The sequence below is a fragment of the Mesocricetus auratus genome, unplaced genomic scaffold, assembly GCF_017639785.1.
Source record: "Mesocricetus auratus isolate SY011 unplaced genomic scaffold, BCM_Maur_2.0 Super-Scaffold_100007, whole genome shotgun sequence".
NCBI lineage: Eukaryota > Metazoa > Chordata > Mammalia > Rodentia > Cricetidae > Mesocricetus > Mesocricetus auratus.
This window is the reverse complement of record NW_024429191.1, coordinates 77500803-77528438: the sequence shown is the minus strand read 5'-3', so window position 1 is coordinate 77528438 and position 27636 is coordinate 77500803. Positions and strand designations below refer to the sequence as shown.

At 40.2% G+C, this 27636-nt stretch overlaps 3 protein-coding genes across 3 annotated transcripts; all 3 read right to left on the bottom strand.

Annotated features, from left to right (window-relative positions):
* Positions 1–1441: 1441 nt before the first annotated feature.
* On the bottom strand, positions 1442–2056 carry LOC121141184 (keratin-associated protein 9-1-like). Its single transcript, XM_040748027.1, has one exon. It carries the CDS (start codon positions 2054–2056, stop codon positions 1442–1444), a length of 615 nt encoding a protein of 204 aa, XP_040603961.1.
* A 4073-nt stretch (positions 2057–6129) lies between these two features.
* Positions 6130–6735, bottom strand: LOC121141217 (keratin-associated protein 9-1-like). Its single transcript, XM_040748059.1, has one exon. It carries the CDS (start codon positions 6733–6735, stop codon positions 6130–6132), a length of 606 nt encoding a protein of 201 aa, XP_040603993.1.
* A 10495-nt stretch (positions 6736–17230) lies between these two features.
* Positions 17231–17848, bottom strand: LOC121141216 (keratin-associated protein 9-9-like). The gene has a single exon (XM_040748058.1). The coding sequence runs from the start codon at positions 17846–17848 to the stop codon at positions 17231–17233; it is 618 nt and encodes a 205-aa protein (XP_040603992.1).
* Positions 17849–27636: the final 9788 nt, after the last annotated feature.

The following is a 27636-nucleotide window of genomic DNA, read 5'->3' as shown; positions in this document are numbered from 1 at the left end:
TTGGATTCCTTGGGACTAGAATAACAGGTGGTTGTGAAGTGCTCTGTAGATGCTGATACCTGAACGAGGTGCCACTCAAGATCATTGTGTGGTCTTAACATGAAACCATCTCTCTAGCCTAGACTGGGACTCTCACACAGCAGGGCGAATATGAATTAGAATAGCAAGTGTGCTGAACATTACAAAGACACCTCAAAAATAAATAAAAGCTACTTTATGACTCAGCAGACATGTCTCAGGATATTTGCTCAAGTTAATTGACATCAGAATCTGATATTACTTTAAATTTTTATTTTTAATAGTTCCCATTATTGAACGTAGTTAGGAAATCTTAAATTCCCTTCAAGTATATCATATACTCATGTACTCTGATGATAATTGCTCTGCCATAGACCATCCTCTGACTAGTCACTCTCTTTCTCACCATCTATAAGATTTGTAGTATCTGTGTAAAATTGGGTTTACAAATGAGAGCACATGGTTGATAGTTTGTCTTTTGAGTTTCTTTATTTCACTCACTAGTACAATCTCATATGCAGCTGTTTTCTAGCAAATGGCACTGTTGTCATCAGAATTCTTAAGTGATATGGACACTCCCAGTTTTATGCTAATGCCATTAACAATTGATAAGCTGTGGCTAAAACTTAGATGCCCATTGACAAGTAAACAGATAAAGAAAATATGACAGAAATGTCATTGGCACATGTGATTTCATCCAAATGTTGTTTATACAAGTCCATAACAAATGGAAAAGAGGAGACTCTTGGTTTATGGAAACTGGGATTGGAGGAACTAGGAAGATGCCTATCATCAGGTAATCCATTTCAATTATTTCAGATATAAACCTTGCTTGGATATACTGTTTAGTACCATTCTTACAGTAACGGATACAGGGCACAAAGTTTAGTATTTAAAATTTAATTGATTGTGTAGATTTTTCACTAAGTGATTTATCAATATAATATGACAGACACTGTGGAATGATGATGGCACAGAGTTTATTTAATTACTTGTTTTCGGGCACAACACATAAATAGCAGAAAGAAGGTGGTAGTACACAAAAATCTGTGTGTAAATCAGAAGAAAAGATAGTTGAGAAGATAACTGGTTAAAAGAAGTTTAATTTTGGGGGAAGTGTTTTCATAAGTTATTTCATGAGAGATATGAAGATCTAGGCTCAGATCCTAAACTGATACCAGACCTTCACACCAGCCCCTCATGAAGATGGCATAAGATCCATAATCTCTGGGGATGAGGAGAGTGAGGGAGAGGGACTCCATCCTTTCTCAAAGCATTTCCCACACCTAAGTAAGAATTTGCATTTGTCAGGTTTCCTGGGGAGAATCTGAAGGTGTTCAGCAAAGGTTAAGGTGTGGGTTTCTGCAGCTAGGGCAGGTCAGCTCTCCACAGAGCATGGCTGTGCAGATGCTCCTTGTGTTCATCAGCAGCAGGACTGGCAGCAGGGATTGCAGCAGCTGAGGGTCACACAGGCTGGTTTGAAAGAGGTGGTCTTGCAGCAGCTGGTTTCACAGCAAGTTGGTTGGCAGCACAGCTGGAAGAAGCATGGCTGGCAGCAGGAGGGCACACAGCAGCAGGGCTGGCAGCAGGGTGTGCTGCAACTAATGCTCACACAGTTTGATTTGCTAGTGGTAGTCTTGCAGCTGCTGGTTTCACAGCAAGGTGGGTGACAGCTGATCTTTAAGGAGCAGGGTTGGCAGCATGGCTGGCAGCAGGTGGGCACATAGCAGCAGGGCTGGCAACAAGGTGTGCTGCAGCAGATGCTCACACCAGTTGGCTTGGAACTGCTGGTCTTGCAGCAGGTGCTTTCACAGCAGGTTGGTGGGTTGGAGGGCTTGGAGCAAGTGTTGACAGTTTTGTTGCTGCTGTTGCTGGACTGGCAGCAGGGTGTGCTGCAACTTGGAGGACAGCATGGCTGGCAGCAGATGGACTCAGGGCAGCCGGAATCAGGGCAGCAGGGTGGGCAGCAGGTGGTCCAGCAGTAGATGGTCTTGCAGCAGCCAGGCTGACAGCAAGGTGGGCATATGGAGAGGGCCATGGTATCAGGTATGGAGGCTGATACTGTGTTCACAGGTGAGTTTTGAACAGTGTAGCAAGATGTTCCAGTCAGGGCTTTTTATTCCATGGGCCTCCAATGTGTGGGCCAATCAGAAAGACATTACCTCTTTGTTTACTATTTGCGTATTTAATGTTTGTTGATGAAGAAGGAAATTCTCAGCTAATGCTCTGAATCATTTGAAAACATTAATTTCTTATTTGGACATAGCTTATTTGAACACGTATCCATAACTCAAGTGTTCATCCCAACTGCTTTGATGTAAGTCTGATTGTCATCTGGTCCTTTAGTCATACTTGTCTCTAAGGGAAAGTCAATAATACGTTGTTTTTAGGAATTTATTCTGTTATCTGTACTTAGAGTTATTAATGTCTCTGGGCATGAGAGTGCTGTATTCACAATGATGGACTCAACACTTTGTTCTCTCTCTGTTTGCCCAAAAAAGCCTAATTCCTAACTGTTGCAGGTAGGTGCCAATCTCTATGTCATACATCCATATGTGTGTGTTTGCATATGTGTGTGTGCACCATGGGTGGGAGGACAATCTCAGGTATTATTATCAGACATGCTGTCGACCTGTTTTGAGGCAGAGGTTCCCCCAAGCATTACAAACTCGTGTTAGTCCTCTTGGCTGGCCATCAGAAACAGAGAATAAGACTGTATAGCTGAAGACAGCATATTCCATGGTTAAAAGCTATAGAGAAAGCCTATCTGGAACTGAGCTGGATGCTACATTTCTATGCTGAGATTTCAAAGTGTCATAAGGAGTTATAGACGTTACTGGGATGCTGGTCGTGCTGGTGTTGGTTATCAACAGTCTTTCCTACCTGTGAACAAAATAAACTATAAAACCCACTTGTCAGAAAGATATGTCCACCCGTGTAGCAGTGTAATGAGTATTTGTTCCCTTTACTTATATTAGAGACATACTACAGAGTAAAGGCTCCATGCCTGGTGTTGTAAACCCATTTAACCACAAATGTCTGGGAAGGTCACAGGTGGGATGGAGGAACTTACCCTTGCTGCTGATAAAATTATTTGACATACTATCAAAATATCTTCTAAAGAATTATGTTTATACCTATGGACAAATGTTTCTTTTTTTTTTTTCAAGGGATATACTCATTTTTGTAACTATGTTACAAATAGTAGTTAACAAAACAATGCACAGTAAAAGGACAGGTAACTGGATAATGAAAGGGTGATAGATACCCAATAGAATACTGTTCACCTTAAATTAAAAGAAAGAAATTCTGACATACATTTCAGCATAGATTTTTTCTGGCAATATTATAAAAAGTGAAAGAAGCTAATCACAATAGGCAAATACTTTACAATTCCACTTATATATGTATTTAGAAGAGTAAAAGTCATGGAAACAGTACAGTGGTAGATGCTAATGACTTAGAGAGGAGAGGATGGGACGCAGCTATGTAATAGTTATCCCACTTCAGTTTTACAAAACCATAAGGAGTAGAAAGAAGATAAAAGAGAGTAATAGGGAATGGGTATGAGTGCATACATTGTATACGTGCTTCAAATTCTCAAAAACAAAATACATTTCTTTTCAAAATCCTGACTTGTTTTTAAATTCCCCCAACTTTTAAGTAATAAAGTTGGACAAATGTTTCTTTCTCAGCATTAATTAGAGAAATATCTCCGCATCCATTGATAATGAATGGACAGTCTCATGGCTGCCCAAGATGCTGATAACCCATAATGATTGATAGCCCGGCACTAAGGAAGGCATTTATAAGATTCCCTGTAAGTCTCAGAGCCCATTGAAAAGGAAGGGCAGGAAAAATGTGAGAGCTAGAAGATAGGGAGAAAGGGTGTAATATTTATTCTGTAAGTCAAAGACAATCTTTGGTATTATAAACTTACCCAAAGGAGCCACAATTACTTTCACTAATTAATTATTGAGAAGACTGGACTTGTCAGTAATCAATGACAGATGGGGGGGTGTTTCATGAGACCCAACAGTTTATTGCTGAACTATTGGCTATTGGTATATTCTGGGAGAGGAATTGTCATTGTTTTTAGTTATGTGTCCACTGTTGAGACCACCAGACTCCAGTGGATAGTTCCAAAACCATAGTCACATGGAAAACCCTGGTTAAACTCTTAGAGTCACACGCAAAAACAAATAAAAATGAGTATGGGAAAGAGATTTATATGAAGTGGATAGGTACACATTAAAAGCAAGTGAATGTGAGGGGTTAGACTAATCAGTATGCATATTATAATGTTTGTAAGTGCCGGAAACCAAATTTAATTTACATTAATAGAAATAAATAAAACATTGCTCACAAAGTTGTAAAAGGTCACACAGCCATTCTGTTAAGGGTCTGCTCCTAGATTCACAGCATTACACTAATGTTTACATGTGTTAATGTTTCTTTTGAGCACTTACATGTCATAGCATTCTGCCTTTTGTCTCTTTTGCAGTGTTGGAATGTTGTATTTTTAGAATCAGAAAGAGAAGAGATAAAAGATGTTGACAAGTGTGTGCAGAAATTTGGGTTCTTAAAACTTTAAAAAGTTAAAATTTTTTATTTATTATTTTATGTATATACATGTTTTACCTGAATGCATGTATGTACACCACATGCCCAGGGATGTCAGAAGAAGACATTAGATGCCTTGGAACTATAATAACAGGTGGTTGTGAGCTGCTCTGTGCATGCTGGGAACTGAACCCTGATGCTGCTCAAGACCATTGTGTGCTCTTAAAATTGAACCATCTCTGTAGCCCCAGAGACTGGGACAATCACACAGCAGGGGGAATATGAAGAACAGCAGGTGTGCTGAACATTACAAAGACTCCTCAAAAATAAAAAATTGTACCTTATAACTCATCAGCCATGTCTCAGGATATTTGCTCAGGTTAATTGATATCAGAGTCTTATTATTTAAAACTTTTATTTTAATTGTTCCCATTTATCGAATGTAGTGAGGGAATCTGAAAGTCCCTTCAAGTATATCATATACTCAAGTACTTTAATGATATTTGCTTTTCCACAGCCCCTCCTCTGACTAGTCACTCCCTTTCTTACTATCTATAGGATTTAAAATTTCCGTGTAAAATCGTGGGTTGACAAATGTGAGCACATGGTTGATAGTTTGTCTTTTGTGTTTGCTTAATTTCACTCACTAGGACAATCTCATTTTCAGCTGTATTCTAGCAAATGCCACTGTTGTCATCAGAACCCCTAAGTGATATGGACACTTCCAGATTTATGCTAATCCCAGTAACAACTGAGAAGATGTGGCTGAAACTTAGATGCCCACTGACAAACAAATGGCTAAAGAAAATATGACAGAAAAGTCATTAGTATATGATGTGTATGAAAGTCAGTAAGAAATGAAGGGAGCAAACTCTTGGTTTATGGGCACTGAGGTTGCAGGATTTAGGAAGATGGTGATCATTTGATATTCAATTTCAATTATTCCAGAGATAAAACTTTCATGGATCTATTGTTTAATACCATGCTTAGTGTCGCTGACAAAGTGCACCATGTTCAGTATTGTAATTCTATTGGTTATGTAAATTTTTCATTAAGTAATTTATCAAAATAATAGGACAGACAATATGGAATGATGATAGCACAAATTTTATTAAATTCTTTGTTTCTGGGGCACAACTCAGAATTGACAGAAAGAAGAAAGTAGTACACAAAAGTCTGCAGGGAACTCAGAAGAAAATACAGTTGAGAAGATAACTGGTTAAATCAAGTTTCCTTTTGGGGGTCGGGTTTTCTTAAGTTATTTCATGAGAGATATGAAGATCTAGGCTCAGATCCTAATCTGATACCAGACCTTCACACCAGCCCCTCATGAAGATGGCAAAAGATCCATAATCTCTGGGGATGAGGAGAGTGAGGGAGAGGGACTCCATCCTTTCTCACAGCATTTCACACACCTAAGTAAGAATTTGCATTTGTCAGGTTTCCTGGGGAGAATCTGAAGGTGTTCAGCAAATGTTAGGTGTGGGTTTCTGCAGCTAGGGCAGGTCAGCTCTCCACAGAGCATGGCTGTGCAGATGCTCCTTGTGTTCAGCAACAGCAGGACTGGCAGCAGGGTGTGCTGCAGCTGATGATCACACAGGCTGGTTTGAAAGAGGTGGTCTTGCAGCTGCTGGTTTCACAGCAAGTTGGTTGGCAGCACAGCTGGAAGAAGCATGGCTGGCAGCAGGTGGGCACACAGCAGCAGGGCTGGCAGCAGGGTGTGCTGCAACCAATGCTCACACAGTTTGATTTGCTAGTGGTAGTCTTGCAGCAGCTGGTTTCACAGCAAGGTGGTTGACAGCTGATTTTTAAGGAGCAGGGTTGGCAGCAGGTGGGCACATAGCAGCAGGGCTGGCAACAAGGTGTGCTGCAGCAGATGCTCACACCAGTTGGCTTGGAACTGCTGGTCTTGCAGCAGGTGCTTTCACAGCAGGTTGGTGGGTTGGAGGCCTCTGAGCAAGTGCTGACAGTTTTGTTGCTGCTGTTGCTGGACTGGCAGCAGGGTGTGCTGCAACTTGGAGGACAGCATGGCTGGTAGCAGATGGACTCAGGGCAGCCGGAATCAGGGCAGCAGGGTGGGCAGCAGGTGGTCCAGCAGTAGATGGTCTTGCAGCAGCCAGGCTGACAGCAAGGTGGGCAGCAGGAGAGAGTCATTGTATCAGGTATGGAGGCTGATACTGTGTTCACAGTTGAGTTTTCAACAGTGTAGCAAGATCTTCTAGTCAGGTCCTTTTATAGCATGGGCTTCCAATGTGTGGGCCAATCAGAAAGACTTGACCTCTTTGTTTATCATTTGCATATGTAATTCATGTTGATGAAGAAGGACATTCTCAGCTAATGCTCTGAATCATTTGAAAGCGTTCATTTCTTTATGGGAATAGCTTGCATGAAGTGTTTCCAATAACTCAAGGCTTCATGTATCAGCTTTGATGTAACTGTAACTTTGTTCTTACAACTTTTTTCTCTTTTCTGTACATAGAGTTATAAATGTCTCCGGGCATGAGTGTGCTGTATTTATAAAGATGAACTCAAAACCCAATTATTACTCTGTTTGCCCAAAAAGCCCAATTGCAAACTGTCCCAGGTAGGTGTCAATCTGTAAAAATTCCTGTCCCTGTGTATCTGGGGCACGTTAAAAGTGATTTGAGATAACATATCTGGAATAATGTTTTTCACAGCAGAGTAGAACCATAACTGATGGGAATAAAAAGAAACAGAACTTTAGGAATAGGCTGGCTCTAGTGGGTGACTGACTGTCCTCAGGTACTGTCTACTCCTGGGGACATGTGGGTGACCATCTGTCCTGAGTGAGTATATGCTCCTGGATACATGTGGGTATAGTTTCTGTCATAGGCCCAAAGAGCTCCAAAGCTAGGAGTATGGACAAGAATTGGAGTTCCTATCAAGCAGAAATTTCTTCTTTTGAAAGGACATTCACCCTGTCAAAAACTAGTTGGTTACTTCCATAATACTCATGCCACCATTGTAGCAATGATCACATCTTTCCTGACATGTTGTGATCGCAGCTTGCAAGATTTGCAGCTGGGTGAGACTATTCATGATATTTCTTCCATGGCAGCTTGAATCACCCTGCTGGTACCATGATGCTAACTAGCAGGAAGCTGACCCTGTTCAGCACTGAAATCTTTTCTCTAAGTCATATAACCAGATCGTATGATGTCTTCAGCTGTAGGGTGTATTAACAGGGTCCTGTTTTCGCAATCAAAAGAAATGCTAATACATTGCATTGTTTTAGAGACCTGTGGGCTTCTCATAGGATGGTATCACATACCTGATACTAGGATTTTTGTTTAGTTGTCTATAGCTTCTGGGAGCTGAACTATCCATGCAGGGTACTACCATTCAGAGCCTTCTCGTTATATTTGTAACCTACCTTACAAAATAGTAGGTCTCCAAATAACTTTTAACACACAATCTGTTTTGATTAAACCTGCCATTATCACTGTTCATTTCTCCATGCCCCCAATCCTGTCTCCCCTAAGACAATTCCACTATAATAGTCCACTTCTTGATTTTTATGTAGCATGCGTTCTACTGTCATCTGTCTTTTAAGGCCTTCCCACATTATAGTTCTTCATCTATTTCCTTGGTCTCTACAGGCATTCCAAGCTAAACCACAAATCTAACAATTAAAAACAAATTCCCGTAGGAGAAAAGAAGTGAGTTGAAGTCTGAATGGAGTTTTCTTCATTGAAAGTTGGCATTTGCCTAGCATGAGGGATAAGTAGTAAAATCGAGAGTGTAATCTTGTACAATTAGATATCTCAGTTTCTCAATGCAAACTGTTAAAGGGGCTCTGTTCTCCTCTGCTATTGATTGCCTGACTATTTTAATGCATATGTGTGTGCATGCATCTATATGTGTGTTGTGTATGTGTGTGCACCAGGCAGAGGAGGACAATCTCGGGTATTATTATCAGACATGCCATCGACCTGTTTTGAGACAGAGGTTCCCCAAGCAGTACAGACTCTCCTTAGTCCTCTTGCCTGGCCATCAGAAATAGAGAATAAGACCATATAGCTGAAGATAGCTTATTCCATGGTCAAAAGATACAGCGAAAGTCTATCTAGAACTGAGCTGGATGCTTTGTCTCTATGCAGAGATTTCAAAGTGCCATAAGGAGCTATAGATGTTACTGGGATGCTGGTGGTGGTGGTGTTGGTTATCAACAGTCTTTCCTACCTGTGAATAAAACAAACTACAAAACCCACTTGTCTCACTGAAATGAGTATTTGTGCCCTTCATGTACTTAAGAAGCATACTTCAGAGTAAAGGCTCCATGCCTGGTATTGTAAACATATTCAACCACCCATGTCTGGGAAGGTCACAGGTGGGATGGAGAAACTTACACTTGCGGTGGTTTAAATTATTTGATATACTATCAAAATATCTCCTAAATAACTATGCATATACATATGTTTATACCAAAGCTTCTTTCTCAGCCTTAGTCAGACAAGCCTCTCTCCAGTCATTGGTAATGAATGGACAGTCGCATGACTGCCCTAGATGCTGATAATACAAAATGATTGATAGCCCAGCACTAAGGGAGGCATTTATATGACCACTTGTAAGGCTCAGAGAACACTGAAAAAGAAGGGCAGGAAATAATGTAAGAGGTAGAAGATAGGGAGAAAGACTATAAAATTTATTTGGTAGGTCCCAAGATTTTATAAATCACTCTGAGAAGCTGTAATTAATAATCAATAATCAATGATGGATGTAGGAGAGGCTCGTGAGACCCAAGGCTTTATTGCTGAACTATAGCTATTGATAAATTCTGGGAGAGGAATTGCCATTGTTTTAGTTATGTGTCCATTGTTGAGCCCACCAGGCTCCAGTGGCAAGTTCCAAATCCATGGTCACATGGACAGCCCTGGTTAAATTCTTAGAGTCATACACGGAAACAAATAAAAATGAGTATGGAAAAGAGATTCATATAAAAGGTTTAGGTAGACATTGGCTTTAGTGAAAACTGCCTGGCAGGAGATGACACTGTCAGGCAGGAATTCACTAGGAAGGTGTTAATGGGATGGTAATGAATCTTGGGGTGGAATTCAGGTCAGCATAGTGTCTTTGAAAGTCTTTTTATTCGGCTTCCTACTATATCCTGTTTCCTAAGAATATCCAAGTTCCTGGATGTCTTCATGGCTGTCTAGAGAAATGTCATGTATGAAACTGAATTCTGAGTTCAAGTTAAAGGCATTTGCAGGGTTTGAACAAATTTTAAATGACAGAACATTTTGTACTAAGTCACAACTCTTGCTGTGAAAATGACAAAAGAAGTGCCCAAGTGAGAAATCTAGAGTTCAGAATTCCTTTGGAGGGTACAACTTAAAAGTAGTACAATAATCCTACTGTGAACCACAACATCTTTAATCGCAGTACTTGGGAGGCAGAGGCAGGCAGACCTCTGTAAGTTCAAGGCCACTGTGGTTTACAGACAGAAAGTTCCAGGACAGCCAGGATTATAAATATTATGTTTGTTGTTGTGTTTTTTTTAAAGAGAGTAATAGCACAAGTAGCTACAAAGCCATTTCATGCAAAGGCAACATTTGAAAAGGCATAACTCAGTGATCAGGACATCATGCACTGGTGAAGTTGATGGGAAGGAATGTTCGTTTTCTCAAGAGAACTGCAAGGTGAAGCATAGCAGTTTAGAGTCCAGCGAGATACATAGACTATGCCTTTCTAAGGGCAGTGTAGGAGAGTAACAGTGTTCCTTCCCTGTGTCCTTTATTTTGTCCTGAGGGCATGAGAAATTTACAAACACTGGCATATTATTTGAGTGTGTAAAAGTTGAAATGTTGTCTCTCTGTATCAGAAAAAGAAGAGACCAAAAGCTATTGACAAGTGTGTGGAGAAATTATCATCCTTAAAACTTTAAAAATTAAAATGATTCATTTATTATTTTTGTGTATACACATGTTTTAACTACACGGAATGTCAGAAGAGGAGATTGGATGCCTTGGGACTAGAATAACATGTGGTTGTGAGCTGCTCTGTGGATGCTGGAAACTGAATGAGGTGCCACTCAAGATCATTTTGTGTTAACATGGAACCATTTCTCTATCCCCAGAGACTGGGACTCTCACACAGCAGGGGGAATATGAAGAAGAATAGCAGGTGTGCTGAAAATTACAAAGACTCCTCAAAAAAAAAACCTGTGCTTTATGACTCAACAACCATGTCTCAGGATATTTGCAAAAGTTAATTGTTATCAGAGTCTTTTATTATTATTTCACATTTTTATTTTTAATTGTTCCCATTTATCGAATGTAGTGTGGTAATCTTAAAGTCCCTTCAAGTATGCCAGATACTCATGTACTTTGATGATATTTGCTCTTCCACAGCCCCTCCTCTGACTAGTCACTCTCTTTCTCACAACCTATAGCATTAGAAGTTTCTGTTAAAATCGTGGATTTACAAATGAGAGCACATGGTTGACAGTTTGTCTTTTGAGTTTGCTTTATTTCACTCACTAGGACATTCTCATATGCAGCTGTTTTCTAGCAAATCCAACTGTTGACATCAAAACCCTTAAGTGATATGGACACTCCCAGATTTATGCTAGTGCCATTAACAATTGATAAGGTGTGTCTAACAATTAGATGACCATCACAAGTAAATGGATAAAGAAAATATGGCAAAAAAGTCATTGGTGTATGTGATGCCACCCAAATGTTGTTTATAAAAGTCAGTAACAAATCTCTAAGGGAAACTCAATAATAAGTTGATTTTAGAACTTTGTTCTTTTATCTGTACTTAGAGTTATTAATGTCTCTGGGCTTGAGAGTGCTGTATTCACAATGATGGACTCAACACCTTGTTCTCTCTTTGTTTGCCCAAAAAAGCCTAATTCCTAACTGTTCCAGGTAGGTGCTAATCTCTAAAAGTTCCTGTACCTTTGTATCAGATCACATTAAAGATGGTTTGATGTCAGGGTGTCTGGAACAATGTGTTTGATAGCAGAGTAAAACCAGAGATGATGAGAATAAATGAAACAGCACTTTAGAAATAAGCTAGCTTTCATTAAAAACCCAAAACAAAGATATCCACAAAGCTTCGTTGGATGCAGGTTCCTAAATTTGAGACCTGTTTTGAGTAAAAGAATTAGATTAGAACTATATACCATGCATCTCTAAACAAGTGTGAATCTATACAAGATAATCAGGTGTGACAGTAAGTAAACATTTTCAGGACTGGAAGTTTTAACCCAAAAGTCACAGACTCACCATGTCTTATGCTCCTGAAGATACAGTACTGTGACAAAGTCTGGGGAAAATAGAGGGAAGAGGAAAAATCAGGGCAGGAATTCAGTTTATAGTGGGCGAGCAGGTGAGAAGCAGAGGATAAAAGGTCTTAGGAAATGATGACATAAATACTGGTAGATAAGTTTCAAGTTATATAAGAATGAGAACATTGTTTCTTAAAAGAATTGATTTTGTAAAATAGGTTTATATTGCCAATATAACCTGATTTTCTAATCTAAAATTTATTGTGAATATTTTATATCCTTTTTCCATTACTTTAAAAAACAAAATAAAGACTCTTACATTATAGCCTAAAAAAAAAGAAAGAAGCTGGCATCAATGGAGATGTGGGTGCTTCTATATCCTTACTGTCTGCTTCTGGGGACTGAAGTCTGTCCTGACTGTGTGTATGCTACTGGGGACATGTGGGTAGAGTTTGTGGCCTAGGACCTATGAGCTTCCCATTCATGGCTTTTGGAGAAGAATAGCCCTTTCTGTCAAACATGAATTTCTCCTTTTGAAAGGACATTCACCCGGTCAAAAACCAGTTGGTTACTTCCATAATATACATGCCACCATTGCACCAGTGTTCACACCTTTCCTGACATGCTGTTATTACAGCTTGCAAGGTTTACAGCTGGATGAAACTATTGATGATTTCTTTTCTGGTATCTTGAATCACTCTGCTGGAACTGTGAAGCTAAGACTCGGTTCAGCACTGGCATCTTTTCTCTATGTCCTATAACCAGATCATGATGTCTTCAGCTGTAGGGTTTACTAACAGGGTCCTTTTTCACAATTAAAAGAATGATAATATTTTGCATTGCTTTGGAGACCTGTGGGCTTCTCATAGGATGGTATCACATACCTGATACTAGGATATTTGTTTAGTTGTCTATAGCTTCTGGGAGCTGAACTATCCATGCAGGGTACTACCATTCAGAGCCTTCTCGTTATATTTGTCACCAACCTTACAAAATAGTAGGTCTCCAAATGGCTTTTAATACATCATCAGTTTTGATTAACCCTCCCCTCATCACTGTTCATTTCTCCATACCCACACTCCTATCTCTCCTTAGACATTTCCACTACAATAATCTGTTTCTCCACTTTTACATATTATGTGTTCTACAATTTCCTGTCTTTTAAGGCCTTTCCACATGATTATTCCCTGTCTATCTCCCTGGACTCTACAGGCATTCCATGCTAAAGTCACACATCTAAAAATTCAAAACAAATTCACTTGGGAACAAAGAAATGAGTTGAGGCTTCAATGTTGTCTACTCCATTCTAAGTTGGCGATTGCCTAGCATGAGGCAATCTTGTACAATTAGATATCTCAGTTTGTCAGTGCCAACTGTTAAAATGGCTCTGTTCTCCTCTGTTATGGGTTTCCTGTATACTTTAATGCATATATCTATATGTGTGTGTTTGCGTATGTGTGTGTGCACCATTGATGAAAGGACAATCTCGGGTATTATTATCAGACATGCCATTGACCTGTTTTGAGAGAGAGGTTCCCCCAAGCATTACAAACTCGTGTTAGTCCTCTTGGCAGGCCATCAGAAACAGAGAATAAGACCATATAATTGAAGATAGCATATTCCATGGTCAAAAGCTATAGAGAAAGCCTATCTGGAACTGAGCTGGATGCTACATTTCTATGCTGAGATTTTAAAGTGCCATAAGGAGCTATAGATGTTACTGGGATGGTCGTCGTGCTGGTGTTGGTTATCAACAGTCTTTCCTACCTGTGAACAAGATAAACTACAAAACCCACTAGTCAGGCAAGATATGTCCACCAGTGTATCCGTGTAATGAGTATTTGTGCCCTTCACTTATATTAGAAGCACACTACAGAGTAAAGGCTCCATGTCTGGTATTGTAAATCCATTTAACCAAAAATGTCTGGGAAGGTCAAAGGTGGGATGGAGGAACTTACCCTTGCTGCTGTTTAAATTATTTGACATACTATCAAAATATCTTCTAAAGAACTATGTTTATACCTATGGACAAAAGTTTCTTTCTCAGCATTAATTAGAGAAATATCTCCGCATCCATTGATAGTGAATGGACAGTCTCATGGCTACCCAAGATGCTGATAACCCATAATGATTGATACCCCAGGACTAAGGAAGGCATTTATAAGATTCCTCAGAAAAATGGGAATAAACCTACCACAAGACCCAGCAACTCCACTCTTAGGCATATATCCAAAAGATGCCCATTCATACAAGGATGTCTGTTCCACTATGTTCATAGCATCATTATTTGCAATAGCCAGAACTTGGAAGCAACCTAGATGCCCCTCAACCAAAGAATGGATAGAGAAAATGTGGTACATTTACACAATGGAGTACTATTCAGCAGAAAAAATAATGGAATCCTGAGATTTGCAGACAAATGGATGACACTAGAAGAAACCATCCTGTGTGAGGTAACACAGTCACAAAAAGAGAAACATGGCATGTACTCTCTCATATATGGATTTTAGACATAGATATGAGGAGTGCCAGCCTATAATCCCATGGCCAGAGAGCCTGGGAAACAGAACCTTCATTCAGTGGTTAATGGAAGAAGAGGCACACTCCCAAAGCTGAACTCAAGAAAGCCAGTAACAGAGAGGGAGGACTGATGACCAAAGGGATTAAGACTGGGCTGGCTTAACCCCCAGAAACAGCTGACCTGACAAAGGTTAACTTTTGAATCCCAGGTATCAGCCTGGGAATCGAGCATGGGACTGATCAAGACCCCCTGAATGTGGGTGTCAGTGAGGAGGCCTAGGTAATCTATAGAGCCTTGGGCATTAGATCAGTACTCATCCCGAGTATACACACGGACTATGGACTCCCATCCAACAATGTGAGATGCACTCTCACCCTGAACTCTTGGGGGAGGGTCTAGGCCCTGCCCTGGATGAAATGACAGAATATGGACACCATCATGGAGGGCCTCACCCTCCCTGGGGAAATAAGGGGATAATGGGGGGATGGGGGAGGGCACGGGAGGAGGGGAGGGGGAAGGGAGAGGGAACTGGAATTGGCTTGTGAAACAACCTTGTTTCTAAATTTAAACTTAAAAAAATAAAAATAACTAACTAACTAAATAAATAAATAAATAAAAAAGATTCCCTGTAAGTCTCAGAGCCCATTGAAAAAGAAGGGCAGAAAAAATGTGACAGCTAGAAGATAGGGAGAAACTGTGTAATATTTATTCTGTAAGTTCCAAGGGAATCTTTGGTATTATAAACTTACCCAAAGAAGCAACAATTACTTTCACTAATTATTGAGAAGACTGGACTTGCCAGTAATCAATGACAGATGGGGGTGTTTCATGAGACCCAATGGTTTATTGCTGGACTATTGGCTATTGATAAATTCTGGGAGAGGAATTGTCATTGTTTTTAGTTATGTGTCCACTGTTGACACCACCAGATGCCAGTGGTTAGTTCCAAAACCATAGTCACACGGACAACCCTGGTTAAACACTTAGAGTCACACGCAAAAACAAATAAAAATGAGTATGGGAAAGAGATTTGTATAAAGTGGATAGGTACACATTAAGCAAGCAAATGTGAGGGGTAAGACTAATCAGTATGCATAGTATAATGTTTCTAACTTCTGGAAAGCAAATTTAATTTATATTAATAGAAATAAATAAAAAATTGCTCACAAAGTTATAAAAGGTCACACAGCTATTCTGTTAAGGGTCTGCTCCTAGATTCACAGCAGTACACTAATGATTACATGTGTTAATGTTTCTTTTGAGCACTTACATGTCATAGCATTCTGCTTTTTGTCTCTTTTGCAGTGTTGTGATGTTGTCTGTCTAGTATCAGGAAAGAGAAGAGATGAAAGATGTTTACAAGTGTGTGCAGAAATTTAGCTTCTTAAAACTTTAAAGACTTAAATAATTTATTTATTATTTTATGTATATACATGATTTACTTGAATGCATGAATGCCTTGGGACTATAATAACAGGTGGTTGTGAGCTGCTCTGTGCATGCTGGGAACTGAACCCAGATGCTGCTCAAGACCATTGTGTGCTCTTAACATGGAACCATCTTTGTAGCCCCAGAGACTGGGACACTCACACAGCAGGGGGAATAAGGAGAAGAATAGCAGGTGTGCTGAACATTACAAAGACACCTCAAAAATAAAAAATTGTACCTTATAACTCATCAGCCATGTCTCAGGATATTTGCTCAGGTTAATTGATATCAGAGTCTTATTATTTAAAACTTTTATTTTATTGTTCCCATTTAACGAATGTAGTGAGGGAATCTGAAAGTCCCTTCAAGTATATCATATACTCAAGTACTTTAATGATATTTGCTTTTCCACAGCCCCTCCTCTGACTAGTCACTCCCTTTCTTACTATCTATAGGATTTAAAATTTCCGTGTAAAATCGTGGGTTGACAAATGTGAGCACATGGTTGATAGTTTGTCTTTTGTGTTCGCTTAATTTCACTCCTAGGACAATCTCATTTTCAGCTGTATTCTAGCAAATGCCACTGTTGTCATCACACCCCTAAGTGATATGGACACTCCCAGATTTATGGTAATCCCAGTAACAACTGAGACGATGTGGTTGAAACTTAGATGCCCACTGACAAGCAAATGGATAAAGAAAATATGACAGAAAAGTCATTAGTATGTGATGTTTATGAAAGTCAATAAGAAATGGAGGGAACTGACTCTTGGTTTATGGGCACTGAGGTTGGAGGATCTAGGAAGATAGTGATAATTGGATATTCAATTTCAATTATTCCAAAGATAAACCTTCCATGGATCTATTGTTTAATACCATGCTTAGTGTCACTGACAATGTGCACCATGTTTAGTGTTTTAAATTCTATTGGTTATGTAAAGTTTTCATTAAGTGATTTATCAAAATAATATGAAAGACAATATGGAATGATGATAGCACAGATTTTATTAAATTCTTTGTTTCTGGGGCACAACTCAGAATTGACAGAAAGAAGAAAGTAGTACACAAAAGTCTGCAGGGAACTCAGAAGAAAATACAGATTGAGAAGATAACTGGTGAAATCAAGTTTCCTTTTGGGGGTAGTGTTTTCTTACGTTATTTCATGAGAGATATGAAGATCTAGGCTCAGATCCTAAACTGATACCAGACCTTCACACCAGCCCTCATGAAGATGGCACAAGATCCATAATCACTGGGGATGAGGAGAGTGAGGGAGAGGGACTCCATCCTTTCTCACAGCATTTCACACACCTAAGTAAGAATTTGCATTTATCAGGTTTCCTGGGGAGAACCTGAAGGTGTTCAGCAAATGTTAAGGTGTGGGTTTCTGCAGCTAAGGCATGTCAGCTCTCTACAGAGCATGGCTGTGCAGATGCTCCTTGGGTTCAGCAGCAGCAGGACTGGCAGCAGGGATTGCAGCATCTGAGGGTCACACAGGCTGGTTTGAAAGAGGTGGTCTTGGAGCTGCTGGTTTCACAGCACGTTGGCTGGCAGTACAGCTGGAAGAAGCATGGCTGGCAGCAGGTGGGCACACAGCAGCAGGGCTGGCAGCAGGGTGTGCTGCAGCAGATGCTCACACAGTTTGACTTGGAACTGCTTGTCTTGCAGCAGCTGGTTTCACAGCAAGGTGGTTGACAGCTGATCTTTAAGGAGCAGGGTTGGCAGCATGGCTGGCAACAGGTGGGCACACAGCAGCAGGGCTGGCAACAAGGTGTGTTGCAGCAGATGCTCATACCAGTTGGCTTGGAACTGCTGGTCTTGCAGCAGGTGCTTTCACAGCAGGTTGGTGGGTTGGAGGGCTGGGAGCAAGTGCTGACAGTTTTGTTGCTGCTGTTGCTGGACTGGCAGCAGGGTGTGCTGCAACTTGGAGGACAGCATGGCTGGCAGCAGATGGACTCAGGGCAGCCGGAATCAGGGCAGCAGGGTGGGCAGCAGGTGGTCCAGCAGTAGATGGTCTTGCAGCAGCCAGGCTGACAGCAAGGTGGGCAGCAGGAGAGAGTCATTGTATCAGGTGTGGAGGCTGATAGTGAGTTCACAGGTGAGTTTTCAACAGTGTAGCAAGATCTTCTAGTCAGGGCCTTTTAAACCATGGGCCTCCAATGTGTGGGCCAATCAGAAAGACATTACCTCTTTGTTTACTATTTGCATATTTAGTGTATGTTGATGAAGAAGGAAATTCTCAGCTAATTTTCTGAATCATTTTTAAGCATTCATTTCTTATTTTGGCATAGCTTACTTGAACTCTTCTCCATAACTCATCCCATCAGCTTTGATGTAAGTCTGATTGTCATCTTGTCTTTGGTCTTACTTGCTTCTATGGGAAACTCAATAATAAGTTTTTCTTAGAACTTTGTTGTGTTATTTGTATTTAGAGTTATAAATATCTCTGGGCATGAGTGTACCATATCTACCATGATGGACTCAACACCTTGTTCCCTGTTGGTTTAAAAAGCCTAATTTCAAACTGTTCCTGGCGGGTGCCAATCTCTGTCAAAATTCCTTCACCTTTGTATCAGAGCACATTAAAAATGGTTTGATGTCAGGGTGTCTGGAACAATGTGTTTGATAGCAGAGTAAATCCAGAGATGATGAGAATAAATGCAACTGCACCTTAGAAATAAGCTGGTATCAGCAGGGATGTGGGTGAACCTGTGTGCTTACTGTCTGCTTCTGGGGAGATGTGGGTGACCATCTGTCCTGATTGAGTATATGCTCCAGGGGACATGTGGGTGTAGTTTGTTCCTATGACCTATGAGATCCCAGTTATGGCCTTTGGACAAGAATTGCAGTTTCTATCAAGCACGAATTTCCTCATTTGAAAGGACTTTCACCCGATTAAAAACTTTTGGTAACTACCAAAATAGTCATGAAACTATTGCACCAATGATTACATATTTCGTGACATGTTGATATTGCAGCCTTCTATATTGGGAGCTGGATAAGACTGTTGATGATTTTTCTTTCCTGGCAGCTTGAATCACCCTGCTGGCACACTGTAGCTGACTAGCAGGAAGCAAACACTCAGTTCAGCACTGGTGTCTTTTACCTCTAAGTCATGTAACCAGATCACATGCTGTCTTCACCTGTAGGGTCTTACTAACTGGGTCTGGTTTTTCAATCAGAAGAAATGCTAATAGTTTGCATTGTTTTGGAGACCTGTGGGCTTCTCATAGGATAGTATCCCATACGTGGCACTAGGATTTTAGTTTAGTTTCTATAGCTTCTGGGAGCTGAACTATCCATGCAGGGTACTACGTTCAGAGCCTCCTTATTACATTTGTCACCTACCTTACAAAATAATAGGTCTCCAAAACGCTTTTAGCACATTATCAGTTTTGATCATCATCACTGTTCATTTCTCCATGCTCCCACTCCAATCTCCCCTAAGACAATTCCACCATAATAGTCTACCTCTGGATTTTTACATAGCATGTTTTCTACCGTGCCCTGTCTTTTAAGGACCTTCTACATCATTGTTCCTTCTCTATTGCTCTGATTTCTACAGTCATTCCCATCTAAAGCCACAAATCTAAGAATTAAAAACAAATTCACTTAGAAGAAAAGAAATTATTTGAGGCCTGAATGGAGTCTGCTTCATTCTAAGTTGGCATCTGCCTAGCATGAGGGTTAATTATGTAGTATAATCTTGTGCAGGGTGGTGCAATTAGATATCTCAGTTTCTCAGTGCCAAATGTAAAAGGGGCTCTGTTCTCCTCTGCTATCTGTTACCTGTATATTTTAATGCACAAGTGCATGCATACGTCAATGTGTGTGTGTTTGTGTCTGTGTGTGCACCAGAGGTTGAAGGACAATCTTGTGTATCTGTATCAGACATGTAATCGACCTCTTTTTTTGTGATTTTGTTTTTTGAGACAAGATTTCTTGTGCTTTGGAGGCTGTCCTGGAACTCACTCTGTAGACCAGGCTGGTCTCGAACTCACAGAGATCCACCTGCCTCTGCCTCCTGCTGGGATTAAAGGGGTGTGACACCACCACTTGGCCATCGACCTTTTTTGAGGCAGAGTTTCCCCCAATAAGCACAAACTCTTGTTAGCACTCTTGGCTGGCCATCAGACACAGAATAAGACCATATCGCTGAAGAAAGCTCACACCATGGTCAAAAACTATAGAAAAATCTATCTGGAACTGAGCTAGAAACTTTGTCTCTATGCTGAGATTTTGAAATGCCATAATGTTACTGGGGTGCTGGTGGTGGCAGTGTTGGTTATCAACAGCCTTTCTTACCTGTGAACAAAACAAACTAGAAAACCCATTTGTCAGGCAAGATTTCTCCATCCGTGTAGCACTGAAATTTGTATTTGTATCTTTTATTTAGTTTAGATACATATTACAGAGTAAAGTCTCCATGCCAGGTGTATTAAATACATTCAACCAAGCATGTCTGGGAAGGTCACAGTAGGATGGAGGAACTTACACTTGATGTTGTTTAAATTATTTAAATACTATCAAAACATCTCTTAATTAACTATGTATGTGTCTATGTTTATACCAAAGCTTCTCTCTCAGCCTTCATCAGACAAGCCTCTCTCCAGCCATTAGAAGTGAATGCACAGTCCTTTGACTGCCCAAATGCTGATAATACATAATGATCGATAAGCCCAGCACTAAGGGAGGCATTTATACAACCAATTGTAAGGTTCAGAGCACATTGAAAAATAAGGGCAGGAATAAATGTAAGAGCTAGAAGATAGGGAGAAATACTATAAAACTTACTGTGTAAGTCCCAAGATATCCATTGTTTTATAAATCACTCAGAGAAGCTATAATTAATAATGAATAATCAATGATGGATGTAGGAGAGGCTCATGATACCCAAGGCTTTATTGCTGAACTATAGCTATTGATAAATTCTGGGAGAGGAATTGCCATTGTTTTTAGTTATGTGTCCATTGTTGAGCCCACCAGGCTCCAGTGCCTAACTCCAAATCCATGGTCACATGGACAGCCCTGGTTAAACTCTTAGAGTCACACATGAAAACAAATAAAAATGAGTGTGGAAAAGAGATTTTGATGAAGGGGATAGGTAGACATTGGTTTTAGTGAAACAAGGGAATGTCAGGGGTGAGACTAATCAGTGTGCATATTATACATATTTGTAACTGCCAGAGAACAATTTAATTAATATCAATAATAGCAATTGAAAAAATGTCTCACAAAAAATAAAACAAGCAACAGAGCTATTCTGTTAAGGGTCTGTGCCTAGATTCACAGCAGCACACTAATGTTTTGCATGTTTTGATTTTTCTTTTGAGCACTTACATGTTGTGGCATTCTGCCTTTTGTCTCTTTTCATTTATAGATGTTTCAAGGTTTAAAAGGATGCTCCACCTAAATTCACTGAAGGAAATCAAGAGAAGCGTGCTTGCTAACTAATATAGTCAAGCTGAAGCTACCAGATTATCACCAGATCTCAACCACACAAAGAGGCCTATTCCCAGGTGTTTGGGAATACAGCTTGCTATTCCACTGACAGACATTCAGACTCACAAAGGCATCATAGATGAATCTCTGAGTTGCAAAAGAATATTCTTTGGTGGCTGGAGAGATGGTTCAGTTATTAAGAGCACTGGATGCTCTTTCCAGGAGCCAAAATTCAGTTCTCAGCGACCATATAGTGAGTGGCTCACAACTGTGTGTAACTCTGCTTCTAGGGAATCAGATGCCTTCTTATGGCCTCTGTGGGCACTGCACTCATATGATGTACACAATACATTCATACATTTTTACATGCATAAATATTTGATTTACATGGCAGATAAACTCATAAGTGACTTGAAAGCAAAGGAATAAAATTAAAGGATTCTATTCACTGACTCCAAACTACTGTTTCTTATCCCTCTGGGAATCATGGAAAAAGCTGATATACCACTGAGCCTTGGACCTCAGTGTTGTTCAGAGAACCAGAAGGGGAAGGGACTGGACAAGCAAGTTTTTACATAAATATAGGATGCGAAGATCTTCTCTGAGTCAGGAGAGAGAGAGAGGAGGATTTTAGAAAATGAGTGGGAACATCTTCCTTGAACTCTTCAGGGTAGGAACCCAGTTTTGGAGGATTTCCTATTCCTTTATCTCTCCTCTGATGTAGCTTTCATCTGAGTTGAAAGCTCCCTGGCAGGAGATGACACAGTCAGGCAGGAATTCACTAGGAAGGTATTAATGAATGGTAATGAATCTTGGGGTGGAGTTCAGGACAGCATAGTGTCTTTTAGAGTCTTTTTATTCAGCTTCCTACTGTATCCTGTTTCCTAAGAATATCCATGTTCCTGGATGTCTTCATGGCTGTCTAGAGAAATGTCATGTATGAAACTGAATTCTGAGTTCAAGTTAAAGGCATTTGCAGGATTTGAACAAATTTTAAATGGCAGAACATTTCGTACTAAGCCACAACTCTTGCTGTGAAAATGACAAAAGAAGTGCCCAAGTGAGAAATCTAGAGTTCAGAATTCCTTTGGAGGGTACAACTTAAAAGTAGTACAATAATCCTACTGTGAACCACAACATCTTTAATCGCAGTACTTGGGAGGCAGAGGCTGGCAGACCTCTATAAGTTCAAGGCCATTGTGGTTTACAGAGAGAAAGTTCCAGGACAGCCAGGGCTATAAATATTCTGTTTGTTGTTGTTTTTTGCTGTTGTGTGGCTTTTAAGGAGAATAATAGCTACAAAGCCATTTCATGCAAAGACAACATTCGAAAAGGCATAACTCAGTGATCCGGAGATTAGGCCCTGGTGAAGTTGATGTGAAGGATTGTTCGTTTTCTTAAGAGAATTGCAAGGTTAAGCATAGAAGTTTTGAGTCCAGAGAGATACATATACCATGTCTTTCCAAGGACAGTGTAGGAGAGCAACAGTATTCCTTCCCTGTGTCCTTTATTTTGTCATGAGGGTATGATAAATTTACAAACACTGACATATTATTTGAGTGTGTAAAAAGTTGGAATGTTTTCTGTCTGTATCAGAAAAAGAAGAGACCAAAAGCTATTGACAATCATGTGGAGAAATTATCATCCTTAAAATTTTAAAAATTAAAATGATTTATTTATTATTTTTGTGTGTATTCATGTTCTTACCTGCATGTATGTAGGTATACCATATGCCAAGGGATGTCAGAAGAGGATATTGGATTCCTTGGGACTAGAATAACAGGTGGTTGTGAAGTGCTCTGTAGATGCTGATACCTGAACGAGGTGCCACTCAAGATCATTGTGTGGTCTTAACATGAAACCATCTCTCTAGCCTAGACTGGGACTCTCACACAGCAGGGCGAATATGAATTAGAATAGCAAGTGTGCTGAACATTACAAAGACACCTCAAAAATAAATAAAAGCTACTTTATGACTCAGCAGACATGTCTCAGGATATTTGCTCAAGTTAATTGACATCAGAATCTGATATTACTTTAAATTTTTATTTTTAATAGTTCCCATTATTGAACGTAGTTAGGAAATCTTAAATTCCCTTCAAGTATATCATATACTCATGTACTCTGATGATAATTGCTCTGCCATAGACCATCCTCTGACTAGTCACTCTCTTTCTCACCATCTATAAGATTTGTAGTATCTGTGTAAAATTGGGTTTACAAATGAGAGCACATGGTTGATAGTTTGTCTTTTGAGTTTCTTTATTTCACTCACTAGTACAATCTCATATGCAGCTGTTTTCTAGCAAATGGCACTGTTGTCATCAGAATTCTTAAGTGATATGGACACTCCCAGTTTTATGCTAATGCCATTAACAATTGATAAGCTGTGGCTAAAACTTAGATGCCCATTGACAAGTAAACAGATAAAGAAAATATGACAGAAATGTCATTGGCACATGTGATTTCATCCAAATGTTGTTTATACAAGTCCATAACAAATGGAAAAGAGGAGACTCTTGGTTTATGGAAACTGGGATTGGAGGAACTAGGAAGATGCCTATCATCAGGTAATCCATTTCAATTATTTCAGATATAAACCTTGCTTGGATATACTGTTTAGTACCATTCTTACAGTAACGGATACAGGGCACAAAGTTTAGTATTTAAAATTTAATTGATTGTGTAGATTTTTCACTAAGTGATTTATCAATATAATATGACAGACACTGTGGAATGATGATGGCACAGAGTTTATTTAATTACTTGTTTTCGGGCACAACACATAAATAGCAGAAAGAAGGTGGTAGTACACAAAAATCTGTGTGTAAATCAGAAGAAAAGATAGTTGAGAAGATAACTGGTTAAAAGAAGTTTAATTTTGGGGGAAGTGTTTTCATAAGTTATTTCATGAGAGATATGAAGATCTAGGCTCAGATCCTAAACTGATACCAGACCTTCACACCAGCCCCTCATGAAGATGGCACAAGATCCATAATCACTGGGGATGAGGAGAGTGAGGGAGAGGGACTCCATCCTTTCTCAAAGCATTTCCCACACCTAAGTAAGAATTTGCATTTGTCAGGTCTCCTGGGGAGAATCTGAAGGTGTTCAGCAAAGGTTAAGGTGTGGGTTTCTGCAGCTAGGGCAGGTCAGCTCTCCACAGAGCATGGCTGTGCAGATGCTCCTTGTGTTCATCAGCAGCAGGACTGGCAGCAGGGATTGCAGCAGCTGAGGGTCACACAGGCTGGTTTGAAAGAGGTGGTCTTGCAGCTGCTGGCTTCACAGCAAGTTGGTTGGCAGCACAGCTGGAAGAAGCATGGCTGGCAGCAGGAGGGCACACAGCAGCAGGGCTGGCAGCAGGGTGTGCTGCAACTAATGCTCACACAGTTTGATTTGCTAGTGGTAGTCTTGCAGCTGCTGGTTTCACAGCAAGGTGGGTGACAGCTGATCTTTAAGGAGCAGGGTTGGCAGCATGGCTGGCAGCAGGTGGGCTCACAGCAGCAGGGCTGGCAACAAGGTGTGCTGCAGCAGATGCTCACACCAGTTGGCTTGGAACTGCTGGTCTTGCAGCAGGTGCTTTCACAGCAGGTTGGTGGGTTGGAGGCCTCTGAGCAAGTGTTGACAGTTTTGTTGCTGCTGTTGCTGGACTGGCAGCAGGGTGTGCTGCAACTTGGAGGACAGCATGGCTGGCAGCAGATGGACTCAGGGCAGCCGGAATCAGGGCAGCAGGGTGGGCAGCAGGTGGTCCAGCAGTAGATGGTCTTGCAGCAGCCAGGCTGACAGCAAGGTGGGCATATGGAGAGGGCCATGGTATCAGGTATGGAGGCTGATACTGTGTTCACAGGTGAGTTTTGAACAGTGTAGCAAGATGTTCCAGTCAGGGCTTTTTATTCCATGGGCCTCCAATGTGTGGGCCAATCAGAAAGACATTACCTCTTTGTTTACTATTTGCGTATTTAATGTTTGTTGATGAAGAAGGAAATTCTCAGCTAATGCTCTGAATCATTTGAAAACATTAATTTCTTATTTGGACATAGCTTATTTGAACACGTATCCATAACTCAAGTGTCCATCCCAACTGCTTTGATGTAAGTCTGATTGTCATCTGGTCCTTTAGTCATACTTGTCTCTAAGGGAAAGTCAATAATAAGTTGTTTTTAGAACTTTGTTCTTTTATCTGTACTTAGAGTTATTAATGTCTCTGGGCATGAGAGTGCTGTATTCACAATGATGGACTCAACACTTTGTTCTCTCTCTGTTTGCCCAAAAAAGCCTAATTCCTAACTGTTCCAGGTAGGTGCCAATCTCTGTAAAAGTTCCTGTACCTTTGTATCAGATCAGATCACATTAAAGATGGTTTGATATCAGGGTGTCTGGAACAATTGTGTTTGATAGCAGAGTAAAACCAGAGATGATGAGAATAAATGAAACAGCATTTTATAAATAATCTGGCTTTCATTAAAAACCCAAAACAAAGAAATCCACAAAGTTTCGTTGCCAATATAACCAGATTTTCTAATCTAACATTTATTGTGAATATTTTATATTCTTTTTCCATTATTTTTAAAAACAAAATAAAGACTTTTACTTTGTAGCCTGAAAAAGAAAAGAAATAAGCTGGCATCAGCGAAGATGTGGGTGCTTCTATGTCCTCACTGTCTGCTTCTGGGGAGATGTGGGTGACCATCTGTCCTCACTGAGTATATGCTACTGGAGACATGTGGTGTAGTTTGTGTCCTAGGACCTATGAACTCCCCATTCATGGCTTTTGGAGAAGAATTACCTTTTCTGTCAAACATGAATTTCTTCTTTTGAAAGGACATTCACCCAGTCACAAGCTGGTTGGTTACTTCCATAATACTCATGCCACCATTGCGCCAATGATCATACCTTTCCTGACATGCTGTTATTACAGCTTGCAAGGTTTGCAGCTGGATGAGACTATTGATGATTTTTCCTCCCTGGCAGCTTGAATCACTCTGCTGGTACTGTGCGGCTAACTAGCAGGAAGCAAACACTCAGTCCAGCACTGGCATCTTTTCTGTATGTCCTAACTAGATCATATGATGTCTTCAGCTGTAGGGTTTACTAACTGGGTCCTGTTTTGCAATCAAAATAAATGCTAATAGTTTTCATTGCTTTGGAGACCTGTGGGCTTCTCATAGGATGATATAACATACCTGGTAGTAGGAATTTTGTTTAGTTGTCTATAGCTTCTGGGAGCTGAACTATCCATGCAGGGTACTTCCATTCAGAGCCTTCTCTTATATTTGTCGCCTACCTTACGAAATAGTAGGTCTCCAAATGGCTTTTAATACATCATCAGTTTTGATTAACCCTCCCCTCATCACTGTTCCCTCACTCTTATATTTCCTAAGACATTTCCACTACAATAATCTATCTCTCCACTTTTACATATTATGTGTTCTACCATCTCCTGTCTTTTAAAGCCTTTCCACATCATTTTTCCCTGTCTATTTCCCTGGTCTTTACGGGCATTCCATGCTAAAGTCACACATCTAAAAATTCAAAACAAATTCACTTAGGAGCAAAGAAATGAGTTGAGGCTTCAGTGGAGTCTACACCATTCTAAGTTGCCCATTGCCTAGCATGAGGGATAAGGATCTAGTAAAATATTTTGTAATCTATTACAATTTGATAACTCAGTTTGTCATTGCCAACTGTTAAAAAGCTCTGTTCTCCTCTGTTATGGGTTGCCTGTATATTTTAATGCACACATGCATGCATACATCACTATGTGCTGTTTGCTTTTGTGGGTGTGCACCATGGGTGGGTGGACAATCTCGGGTATTATTATCAGACATGCTGTCGACCTGTTTTGAGAGAGAGGTTCCCCCAAGCATTACAAACTCGTGTTAGTCCTCTTGGCTGGCCATCAGAAACAGTGAATAAGACTATATAGCTGAAGACAGCATATTCCATGGTCAAAAGCTATAGAGAAAGTTTAACTGGAACCGAGCTGGATGCTACATTTCTATGCTGAGATTTCAAAGTGCCATAAGGAGCTATAGATGTTACTGGGATGCTCGTCGTGCTGGTGTTGGTTATCAATAGTCTTTCCTACCTGTGAACAAAATAAACTACAAAACCCACTTGTCAGAAAGATATGTTCACCAGTGTAGCAGTGTAATGAGTATTTATTTCCTTCACTTATATTAGAGACATACTACAGACTAAAAGCTCCATGCCTGATATTGTAAACCCATTTAACCACAAATGGCTGGGAAGGTCACAGGTGGGATGGAGGAACTTACCCTTGCTGCTGACAAAATGATTTGACATACTATCAAAATATCTTATAAATAACTATGTTTATACCTATGGACAAAAGGTTCTTTCTCAGCATTAATTAGAGAAATATCTCTGCATCCATTGATAGTGAATG